The sequence below is a fragment of the Calidris pugnax genome, unplaced genomic scaffold (assembly GCF_001431845.1).
Source record: "Calidris pugnax isolate Ruff unplaced genomic scaffold, ASM143184v1 scaffold9, whole genome shotgun sequence".
Taxonomy (NCBI): Eukaryota; Metazoa; Chordata; class Aves; order Charadriiformes; family Scolopacidae; genus Calidris; species Calidris pugnax.
The window spans coordinates 4,923,572-4,935,598 of NW_015090778.1; the positions used below are offsets into that span (position 1 = coordinate 4,923,572).

General features: G+C 42.9%; 1 protein-coding gene across 1 annotated transcript in view; it reads right to left on the reverse strand.

Moving 5' to 3' along the window:
• Window positions 1-4,503: 4,503 nt before the first annotated feature.
• Window positions 4,504-12,027, reverse strand: part of GRB2 (growth factor receptor bound protein 2) — a 55,848-nt gene continuing 48,324 nt past the window's right edge. Inside the window, exons 3-5 of the mRNA XM_014951107.1 lie at window positions 9,027-9,149; window positions 6,270-6,438; window positions 4,504-5,204 (exon numbers count right to left, since the gene is read on the reverse strand). Coding sequence (XP_014806593.1) covers window positions 5,019-5,204; window positions 6,270-6,438; window positions 9,027-9,149 — 478 coding nt within the window. The 3' untranslated portion in view covers window positions 4,504-5,018. The remainder of the gene's footprint in view (window positions 5,205-6,269; window positions 6,439-9,026; window positions 9,150-12,027) is intronic.

Below are 12,027 nucleotides of genomic sequence, written 5' to 3' on the forward strand. Positions count from 1 at the left end.
TGCCGCCCCGGGGAGCGCCCTGCCCGAAATGGCGGGGGCTGGGCCTCAGGAAGCAAGGCCTGCACGGAGGGACCGGCGCTTCGGGGGAGCAGGCGGCCGGCAGTCAAATAAAGCGGGGTTTCGGGTATTTTTGTGCAGCTCACCACCAGCTTTGGTGATGCACGACTGGAAAACACCTGCAAAGAGATGGTTTGCCTACAGCTGTTCTCCCACCACGGCCTGGGCCTTGACATTATACAATCACATTCGCAATAGATGTTTTCCCTTCTGTAAACCACAAGGAAAGGGAGGTTTTTATACACTTTTCAGTAAATACTCAAGGTACGAACAGCACATAGTTTTGAGCAACATGTTCTGTTACAGCATTACAAAAAAGCCAAAAGCTCCAAATCACACTGCAAATGACCTCGATGTTGACTTTACTGACACAAATTAAGAATATCCAGGCATTTCCGGGCAACCACAGACTCCTTCACATCGTCTGCATTTAAGCATAATAACTAAGAGCAACTGTTAAAACCCAACCCAAACCCCTCGTGAGCCTTTCCCTATTGTATATTAAAAATCAACAAACAAAATTCACAGGCACTTCCTGGTTGTAACTGAAGGCTGGGGAGGAGCCACCCGCACAACTTCCTACTACAGCTGAGCAGTCCCACTTTTTTGGGCAAGAAAACCTGAAAAATGATCTGCACAGCAGCGATGGAGCGGAGCAACAGCTCCCGTGACAGCCCGAGCCACAGCTGCTGGGCTTACACAAGTCCATCTTCCCCTCCAGCCTTCAGCGAGGAACTCCAGAAATGCCCGCTGCATCTCCTCACAACGCTTCGGTCTGTACCACGGGGGCACTGGAGCAGTTTGGTAAAAAGCTTAGAAAAGAAGCAAGGGAGGAAATAGGTAAGTGGTGCTTTCCCACTTGGCCAGCAGACACATGGCCTTCCATCCTGGAAACGACAGGATCACTCCTTTCCCCCTCCTCGCTCTCCGTGATGCCACAGGTGCCAAGTGACACCGCTCTCCGGTGACTTCGCTTGAAAGAGTAATGAATTCAGCCAGAAATGCTGAGACTGAAGTACAACGCTCAAGAGTCCGAGCGCTTCAGGCCAGAGCACACCTGAAGGCTTTTCCCCTCCCATTGCAATTTAATATCCTATAAATTAGGTGGATCAGTTATATTTTGGTCAGTTAACTGAAATAACAGACAGATGCTCAAGTGAAGAATTCAATGTATATTTATTATTCACAGTTAATTACTATCTACCAAATGCTGCTGCAGAGTTAAAGGATTAAGTACATAGGCCTTTTTTATTTAAACACTGATTTTTTTTTTTTTTAATATATATACACACACAAGACATATGTCTGCAAGGCTGCATGATATACACCAATTCCAAAATAAGGAAACAATCAAATGGTCCAGGTGTAGAATGCCATAGATTCCTTTTCCAATCACTTTACAAAGAAGGAAGAAAGTGTGTGACAGCTAGCAAGGAGAGGGGGAGAAAGTAATACTCTACAGGATAGCTCTCTCTTTCATCTGCTGGAAAAATTAAAGTGTAAGGCAGAGTCCATCTCAGGAATAAAACATTTGTAACACGTAGTACAAAAAAAGGCACCCTCCAACCAAAGATTGCCCGTGCTTCCGCAGGGCGGGAGGAGATCTCCGCTGCAGTTTTTGGATTCGTTGGTGGGGCGAAGGGATCCAGCCAAATGGCCACCAAAAGGAAAAAATAACGCAACTGAAGATTGGCACAGAGAGCGGTGCGGCTTGATTGCTTTCCTTTGCGTCCAATTTAATGTCACACTGCTCTGGTGGAGGAGCAAATGGCCACAAGAAATGCCGTTCCGGTGCGGGGTGGGGATTACAGTCATCACACAGCCTGCTGTGAATGGGGAGCGGGGCGGGGGGAGTCTACTTCAACGGTAACACTGACCTGAGGAGGGAGGAGAAACTGGAGAACAGTGATGCCAACCCCACTTTTCGAGAGCAACACGACTGCAAATATTCCCTATCCAGGCCAAAGAGACAGGCTGATTACATGCATCACGTAGAAACATTCACTAATAGCATAAAGTTTTTTCAAGCACTATTTCTTGAGGTTTCTCTGCATTATAAAGTTTTCCATCAAAGGAATGTACATTTTATAGGACATGTCAGGGCTATTATTTCTCAAATTCCCCCCTTAACCCTCCCACCCCAAAATATTCTTTCTCATTTTCCCTGGTCATAACTTCCCCCTTTTTCTTACTTCTTTTGAGGCTCTTGGATGCAGCTCCCCACCTCTAAGCAGCCTAAGCTGCCACTTGAATGCCTTGATTTTATTTTCCTTGGAATAAGGAAAGTTGAACAGTAAGACAAATCTTAATATTAAAGCTCCATCTCTGTAGATTTTTCTCGAATGTCCATTGATAAAACCACCCTCCTTTACACCCTTCCCCAAAAAGTATTTATTTACACATAGGCAGAAAAAAACCCTCTGAAAAGCTCTGGACTGTCCTTTTAACTTAAAAAATAATAAAAAAGAAAATAAGGGAAAGGCACTATGGAAAAAATTACAGAATGTGCTCAACCGTACACCTTTAAGAAAAAACAAAAAAGCTGTCAGCACAGCATTAACAGACTTCAGTTGTACGTTGGAGTTTCTCAAAGCAGCTCTGTGACTCAAAAGAAATAAACAAAACAAAACAAAAAGCCACACAACTCTTCTCCCTTCCCCTGCTTGGAAGCTGCTGAGCTTCAGAAGAAAGTGCCAAAGGAGAAGAGACAATAAAAATTAGATTAACACCTCATCTTTCCCAGGCAAGAAGAGCTGAATGTTGAAGGCAAAAGCAGAGACTGATGATTTTTGTTTTTTTTTAAAGGCAGGACTGTGGATTTGGTTCTTCTCTCATGTCCCTTCATGTCAAATGAAGACCGTTTGCAGAGAGAGAAAATACCAGCAGAGTTTCTCCCTTTTCCTTTAACTGCATGGCTAGGACTTTATATGGCATTAAAACTTCATGCACTGATGGATAGAGGAGGACGGGGAAACAAGAAGAGTGAATGAAAAGGGGTAACCCAGGAGCAGCTGAGGAAATTTGTTATTTTCTCTTTTTTTTTTCTTCCTTTTCCAATCACTTTACAAAGAAGGAAGAAAGTGAGTGACAGCTAGCAAGGAGAGGGGGAGAAAGTAATACTCTACAGGATAGCTCTCTCTTTCATCTGCTGGAAAAATTAAAGTGTAAGGCAGAGTCCATCTCAGGAATAAAACATTTGTAACACGTAGTACAAAAAAAGGCACCCTCCAACCAAAGATTGCCCGTGCTTCCGCAGGGCGGGAGGAGATCTCCGCTGCAGTTTTTGGATTCGTTGGTGGGGCGAAGGGATCCAGCCAAATGGCCACCAAAAGGAAAAAATAACGCAACTGAAGATTGGCACAGAGAGCGGTGCGGCTTGATTGCTTTCCTTTGCGTCCAATTTAATGTCACACTGCTCTGGTGGAGGAGCAAATGGCCACAAGAAATGCCGTTCCGGTGCGGGGATTACAGTCATCACACAGCCTGCTGTGAATGGGGAGCGGGGCGGGGGGAGTCTACTTCAACGGTAACACTGACCTGAGGAGGGAGGAGAAACTGGAGAACAGTGATGCCAACCCCACTTTTCGAGAGCAACACGACTGCAAATATTCCCTATCCAGGCCAAAGAGACAGGCTGATTACATGCATCACATAGAAACATTCACTAATAGCATAAAGTTTTTTCAAGCACTATTTCTTGAGGTTTCTCTGCATTATAAAGTTTTCCATCAAAGGAATGTACATTTTATAGGACATGTCAGGGCTATTATTTCTCAAATTCCCCCCTTAACCCTCCCACCCCAAAATATTCTTTCTCATTTTCCCTGGTCATAACTTCCCCCTTTTTCTTACTTCTTTTGAGGCTCTTGGATGCAGCTCCCCACCTCTAAGCAGCCTAAGCTGCCACTTGAATGCCTTGATTTTATTTTCCTTGGAATAAGGAAAGTTGAACAGTAAGACAAATCTTAATATTAAAGCTCCATCTCTGTAGATTTTTCTCGAATGTCCATTGATAAAACCACCCTCCTTTACACCCTTCCCCAAAAAGTATTTATTTACACATAGGCAGAAAAAAACCCTCTGAAAAGCTCTGGACTGTCCTTTTAACTTAAAAAATAATAAAAAAGAAAATAAGGGAAAGGCACTATGGAAAAAATTACAGAATGTGCTCAACCGTACACCTTTAAGAAAAAACAAAAAAGCTGTCAGCACAGCATTAACAGACTTCAGTTGTACGTTGGAGTTTCTCAAAGCAGCTCTGTGACTCAAAAGAAATAAACAAAACAAAACAAAAAGCCACACAACTCTTCTCCCTTCCCCTGCTTGGAAGCTGCTGAGCTTCAGAAGAAAGTGCCAAAGGAGAAGAGACAATAAAAATTAGATTAACACCTCATCTTTCCCAGGCAAGAAGAGCTGAATGTTGAAGGCAAAAGCAGAGACTGATGATTTTTGTTTTTTTTTAAAGGCAGGACTGTGGATTTGGTTCTTCTCTCATGTCCCTTCATGTCAAATGAAGACCGTTTGCAGAGAGAGAAAATACCAGCAGAGTTTCTCCCTTTTCCTTTAACTGCATGGCTAGGACTTTATATGGCATTAAAACTTCATGCACTGATGGATAGAGGAGGACGGGGAAACAAGAAGAGTGAATGAAAAGGGGTAACCCAGGAGCAGCTGAGGAAATTTGTTATTTTCTCTTTTTTTTTTCTCTCTCTCTTTTTTTTTGTTCTCTTTTTTTGTTTTTTTTTTTTTTTTTTTTGTTTAAAGATAAGTTTTGGTGTGTAAGTTGAACTCTTTCCCCCCCGGCCCCTGAAGTTCCGTACTGAGTGAAGGAGGATCACCTCACGGTGAAAGGTGACTCAGGTTTTACCGCCGTGTGATTTTAGGTCACTGGCTGCAGTTAGGCTCTGTATGTGTATTTACTGTTTCTCTGGTTTCTTTAAATAATCTCTAATATTTTATCTCTAGATGTTCCGGTTCACTGGGGTCACATAGTTGCGTGGAAACATGCCCGTCTGTCCGTGGCAGGCTCCCTTCCACCAGTTGGGGTCAGAATTGTCAAGGACTTGGATAAAGTCTCCCCGGCGGAAGCCCAGCTCTCCTTCCTCCTGGGGATCAAAATCAAACAGGGCCTGAACGTACGTTGGTTGCTGAAAGGGGAAAGAAAAAGATACACAAAGTGAGAATCATCCACAGCACTCAAGACTCCCTCAAGGCAGGAGCTTAACTTACACCAGAGCTTAACAATAAACATTTGGGCTGTTTCATTTCCCTGCAAGCCAGCTTCCAACATCTGTAACAAGATGCTAAACCAGGAAAGAATGCTCTACAGAAGAGCTTAGAAAAAGTCAAGTTTCTGTGAAAGAGCCCAAACAAAGACAGCAGATGACTCAGATGTTTTACTAGTATTTTCCAGTCTTCATGACCTACCATAAATCTGTATTTTATTGCAATACAATGGTCTTGTTGCTTATTCATCCTGTTTTCACCAACTGACAGCATAAATTTACTGATCTACCTAACACTGTGATACACAAAGTTCCCCCTAAAAACTGGATGTTGGCATTTTACACATTTTCCTTCAACCTCTCCAGTATCAAAAAATTCTGTCACAGAGCATTTTGCCTGGTAAGCAAAGCCTTCCATTCTTACTGAAAAGCTAATGGTTTATTTAAAATGCATTTGCATTCTTAAAATCTCAAGGCTAAGAAGGTATCTTCATGCTTCTCATTTTCAGCCAGCTGTTTTCTCATCCTCTGTTTATCAGTGACCTGACAGCACAGAGCTAGATGTCAATTCAGACAAACTGTGGCACCTGGAGAACAGTACGAGTTCCATGCTCCTTGTCTTCAAGCTAAAACTAGAACACTGCACAGAGAGGCAAAAGGATTTATCCAGAATTGACAAAAGATCCAGTTACATGCAACATAACGTTCTGATTGCCCTGGGAAATGGAATAATACAAAGGTAGATATACACAAACTGCTCTGCTGGCACTTTGCAGTAGATTTTGGTTTCTCTTAACACCATTTAGACCCAAACCAGCAGGCCAGAGATGTTCCATATGCTACTACACGTAACCATCTCTTCAAGAACGAGGAAAATGTCACTCAGCTTCTCTCCATCCCTATTGATTTACTCTAAGATGCAATCCCACCCCAGCCAGGGGTTGTTGTAGCCTGAAAAGCCCACTCTACGGAGGACAATTCTCTTACCTGTGGCACCTGTTCAATGTCCCGGAGAAATATTTGCTGGTTCCTGGAGACAGATGTGGATCTGTGATAATCTACCAGCTCGTTCAAAGAATTGAACTTCACCACCCAGAGGAAATACTTGCCAGCCCCATCTCTAAGCACCTTGAAGTGCTGCACATCATTTCCAAACCTAGGAGGAAGGAGTGAAGAACACAAAAAAAGCACATTATTAGTCACTGAGTACTCCTCTTCTGGAATTGTCAGCAAAGAGCTTAGAACAAAAAAGTCCTTCAGGGCATAGCAAAACTGTAAATAACAGCAATAATAGAGATACCAATTGGCTGCTGTAAAAAAAAAGATGTCTGAAAACCACTTGTTAATCCAAATACCAAATTCATTTTGAAAAAAAGTCCTGCAAGCTTCATATGTGCTTTTCTTACAATAGAACCACTTTTCAAACCACTCTGAATTTGCAGAAGTTTGAGGTCAAGGATTTCTGGTGTCACAATACACTTTCTCCTGGATTACATGCAGTATTTCAACTTTTTATTTTACGCTGCTTTCTTACAATACAACCCCCTTTCAAACCACTCTGAATTTGCAGAAGTTTGAGGTCAAGGATTTCTGGTGTCACAATACACTTTCTCCTGGATTACATGCAGTATTTCAACTTTTTATTTTACGCTGCATTGCCACATCACTGGTATCCAGTCTGTGTACTTTTTCATGTATGTACAAAGTCACCTGAGTTGGTGAAGACAGTGCTCAGAATACCTTGGACACAGACCCTGGACTTTGCAGAACAAGTGCAAGGTCATGTTAAAAAAGCTGCACCACGGTGCCTTCCACTCCACGTTCCCAACCGCAAGATTTAGAAGTCAAACAGTACGAGAGCTTCGGTTCAGCTCTTCAACACACAGTGATTTCACAACTGACTTGAGCCAGTTTAGGTTTGTGCTGCTCTTGCCAGGGCCCTGTTCTTCTCCCCCTCTCAGCCCCTCTCTCACACAGCACCACTGGCCATGTGTGACACTCCAATACTAAGCACTGGTCCCATTATAGGTAAACTGCTGGGAAGACACTGCCACAGGGAGGCTAGGACTGTCTTTTCTGGCAGCCAGTCTGGACTTATGCAAAAGACTGTCTTGCAAAATATAAGGATCTCTCTGGTCCTTAAAGAAAAAAAACAACAAAAAACCCCCCAAACCAAACCCAAAATGCTCAAAAGGTGATGCTGTGTGCAGCAACTTCAATTCCTTCTGACAAATCATGGCATTCAGTTGAAGCTACATTTCCAACAACTTTATTCTGAATAAAAGGAAACTCTGAAGAGGGTCCATTGGGATTTTCCCGACAAATGGCACATCGGTATTTTTCCTTCAGTCTAAACCACTGAACCAGAAGACAACTGCTTGCCCCTTGGCATGCACAGCTTCTATACATTGGCTGAAAAAGTACACACTATCTTGGCTACAAAGCTAACATGAAACAACGCATGAGTACTGCCTCTGCTCTCCCTTCCTCACCCTGAGAGCTCCTCACCATTTCAAATTCTGCAGATGACTGTTAAGGAAACAGACTTTTCTAAAGAAATGGGAAAAAAAAGAATCAACTTAGAAATTACCACCAGATGGCAACACTAAGTTACAGGCAGGCAGAGCTACCCTATTGTAACTTTATGTTTCTTAAAGGAATGCAGCTTCTGGAATGAAGCTTCCATTCATATCTAGTATTCCAGCTCAGATTATTGTATCCAAGACAGAAATATAAACATCTCAGAAAAACCAGCGACTTTAATCCAGTTTGTTGGCATGACTCGGTGCTACTGTACAGGAGGACAAAAATTTGGTTACAGACCAAAGATGACCAGAACAAAAACATCCTGCCGAGACAGACCGTTGATAGCCACAGAAAATAGAACAAACTAGGAATTGTGCATGAATAATCAAAAATCGTTAGGATTCTAAACAAAATCTTGTTTATTTCTGGTAGGAAAGGGGAAGATAAGAGAAAATAAAGGAAAAGGCAAAAATCAACTGCTGAGGACAGAATCCCTCCCACCACTCAGTCCATGTTAAATTACATCATATACCCTTCCAAGTTTCTAATACCTCTACTAGACAGGCAAGAAAGTAGCACGGTATTTGTGGGCCATGGCTAACTAGCAGGAACTCCTACTGGTTAACAGCCAGTACTTCTTGTAAGGGTATCCAAGGCTGAGAACTGTCCCTCTTCGCTTCACTGGTATTAGACTGAGTTTCTTTACCATTGTGGAATGCACTTGTGAGAGATGGAAGATGCCTCCATTTTCCCAGACTTCCACAACATGAATTGTTGTCTAAAACTTGTGCCAAGCAGACATGAAAAACGTATTTGGAAGCGTACTACACAGAAAGAAAAGAGAGAGTAGTAACTTGTACTGCAAAAGAGGGATAAAAGAGGACAGGAGAGAACATGTACACACTGGGTGCTTGGTGGCTGTAAGGAGGAGGAATGGGTCCACAAACAAACCAACAGATAGTGCCTGAGACTGCACGAGCCAGACATCAACATGCCACCAGGTCAGCCCTGTAGGCTTATTACAAACCACAGCGTATATATTTGTTCTATTAAAGAGGGAATAAATAAGTATCACTGGAAGAACAGGAACGCTGTAGGGCAATCTGGAAGATTATTCCTGCTCCTCAGCATTGACAATCACCTGTCCTTTATCCACAAGCCCAAACGAGCAGTAGATGGCCTGATTACCCCACACCATTGCTTCTGGGCATTACTTACTTGACTGAGAGGGAGAAGTCCCCAGGAGCGCTCTCACTCTCCCTGATGAGGAAGGCACCATCGTGTCTCTGTTTGCCTAACATCTCTTCAGCCTTCGCTCGGGGAATCTTTCCAAAAAACCACCTGTGGAGTGAGGAAAAGAAAACAATAGGGAAAGTTAAGAATGTTAATCCTTTCATGGAAGAGCCAGACGTAGATATTCACACAGAGACAAAATGATTCTTAATAACTACACTGCACCTCTCTGCCACTCCAACACAGGCTGCTGAACCACACAGCTTTTCACAATGTCCTGTCCTGGTAATGAAGCAATCGTTGACTCGATAAGCAGGTGCTTGCAATAGCCTTATTTCACCCAATTTAGCAAAGCAGAAATGTGGTAAGAGTGAAATCCTCAAATTACAGGATTAATTTTCAGAGGTGGAAAAAAAAATCTGCTCGAAATGTAATGCACTGTTCACATTTTTTGCACCCTATTGTATCTGCAGTTTAGCATATGGAACAGCACAATGAGAACCTAATGTACACAACTGCTTCACAGTGAAGTCCTGCTTTGTGACACTAAGACACCCACTCCGGGAATTGGCTACAACCTCGGACAACGTTAAAATGTCTACTATGGTTTGCAGTGATACCTTCATAATCAGGCCTCAGAACCTGAAGTCAAACAGATTAAATGCCCTGCTAAAGCAAGAAACTCAAGTCCCTTTGTCAGTCCCTAAGGAATAAAGTCTCATGTCTCCACATTCAAAGGTTTAATTGTCCAAACTGTATGATGCCATCAACTCAGAGACAACAAAGAAACCCTGCACTAGTGCCTGGTCACTACTGAACTTCCCTTTGATATAGCAGCATTTACTATTAGTGCACAAATATAACCAGTGGGGAGTAATTACACTGCCTCCTTTATTACTTATGTCTCCTGAGGAGAAGCCACCCATGCCTTAGCCATGTTTTGTAGAGCAGACTATACAGAAAATTTCAGTTATTAGAGATTAAGCACAACCCCCACTATTTTAGTGGATAGAAATATTTTAAAAAATCACACACAACAGTATTTGAGAAACGTAAGAGAAACACTGGGAGTTCACTCATATGTTTCTCTTCAGAAACATCACAGCTGTAGAAACAAGATCCTATGGATTGACCCGTCCTGCACAAACGCAAAGTGCATTTTTTATCAAAACCAATTTCTAGTCTCTCTTAGAGCAGGCGGTAAGACATTCCCTCCGCTGAAGCAGTCATGAGTAGCTTCCTTCAGCTGGTTGTTCTGCAGCCCAGAGCCCAACCTTTCTGACCCCTACCAGAGCGCTGTAGGCAGAGACAGGTATCACATACCAGAGAGCTGAGGCAGGGTGCCAGCACTGGAGTCAGATCCAGACCAAGTGAGAAAAGTTCCCTCAAGGTCTCTCTGCTTCATTGCAGAGGAGTGCTGAGCTGGCAGCCAATTCAGTTCCAGGAAAGATGCTGATAATACTTGTTTCAGTCGCCTCTTTTCTTGCTTTCTCCTACAGTCGGGACCATCTAGCAGCTTTCACGCAAGCGGTCACATGAAACAGCTGCACCATGGAAGCCACATCTGAAATTCTTGACAGTTGCACAGAAGTCACAGCCACAGGGTGACCACCTCCATGACACCGAGGGTGGAACCCGCCTCAGGCAAAGCGGATTGTCAGCACTGACCAGCAGCCCCTGGTCACGGGATCCTTACCCACATTTACATCTGCATTTCCAGATTAACCCAAGATTAAAGGCAAACAAGGGCTGAGTGGTAGGTCACATGGCGTGGGAAAAGCAGAACCATCTTGACAACCAAAAAGTACGGCTTTCAGTTCTGAGTAACAGATCACACAGGATAGAACCACTCACCACAGCCTCCAACCCTGCAAGATGATTGACCTTAGAGGAGAGCACTTCATACCAAGAGCTACACTCGCAAAGTTTACTTCCTACAGTGAAGGTTTTGGTGCAGCAAAAAGACAGAACCCTCCCTGAAACAGTTGTGCTTAAGAGAAGTTGAAGCTGTCATGAAATCACAAAGCCACCAGATCCCCCTCTCTCAGAAACAACTATCTCTAGAGCTGAAGGAGGACCCATTACTCGATTACTGGACTCTCCAGCTACTGGCAGCCCTTGCTCCTCTCACTGGCTGTTTTCAGTATCTGCTCACAAAACCACATCCCTATACTATATCAAGGATGATGAGCCTACAGACTTAGTTCTACTACGTGCAATATATTCAATAAAACAACTCTAGGACATTCCCCTTGTAAAAGGAGTATTCACTTCATTTAGCTAAGCAGCTCCATTATGAAAAACATTTTGGCACTGAAAAGGACACATCTTGTTTATAAACTCGGTTTCCATGATCACCTAGACATGTTTTACTTGCTTGCAAGGCTTGTTGTGTACTTTTTATCCCCTGGAATGGAAAGGAAAAGCTTTTTCCCAGAACCATCCTATTTCCAGTAATAAAGAACTTCATGGCAGTTAGTAATTTTCCTGGTGGTTTAGCATCTGTGCCACTTCTTGGTACCCAATGGTGGCAGAGACAGCAGAGGGACTGTCTACCTGCAGAGTGCTCAGTGCCTTCAAAAATCAACCAAGAGGAACCATTATATGAAACTCTTTCAGAATTCAAAGGTAGTATTTTGTTTCCTGGGCTTCTGGCACAATTGTCAGAAAGATAAGGAAGTCCTGAATTTTGCCTCTGCCAAATGTTACATAAAGCAAGCTTTATGTTATGATTTTAGATACGTTGCCATAGTCCTTGTTTAGAAAGTGTTTTAATTCTGTTTACTTCTCAAATAATTCTCAATTACTTGCATGTGACTTGGAAAAGAAAGCTGCATCTTAAAAAAAAAAACCAAAACACCTCACCTCATTTCTGTAAAAAGAAGGGAAGCCTGAAAGAACTCAACACAACTTCTATAATCCTTCCTTGAAGCCTCAGAAGCATACCCTATTTTCCACCTAAATTTTACCGAGCTACTGTAAAGTA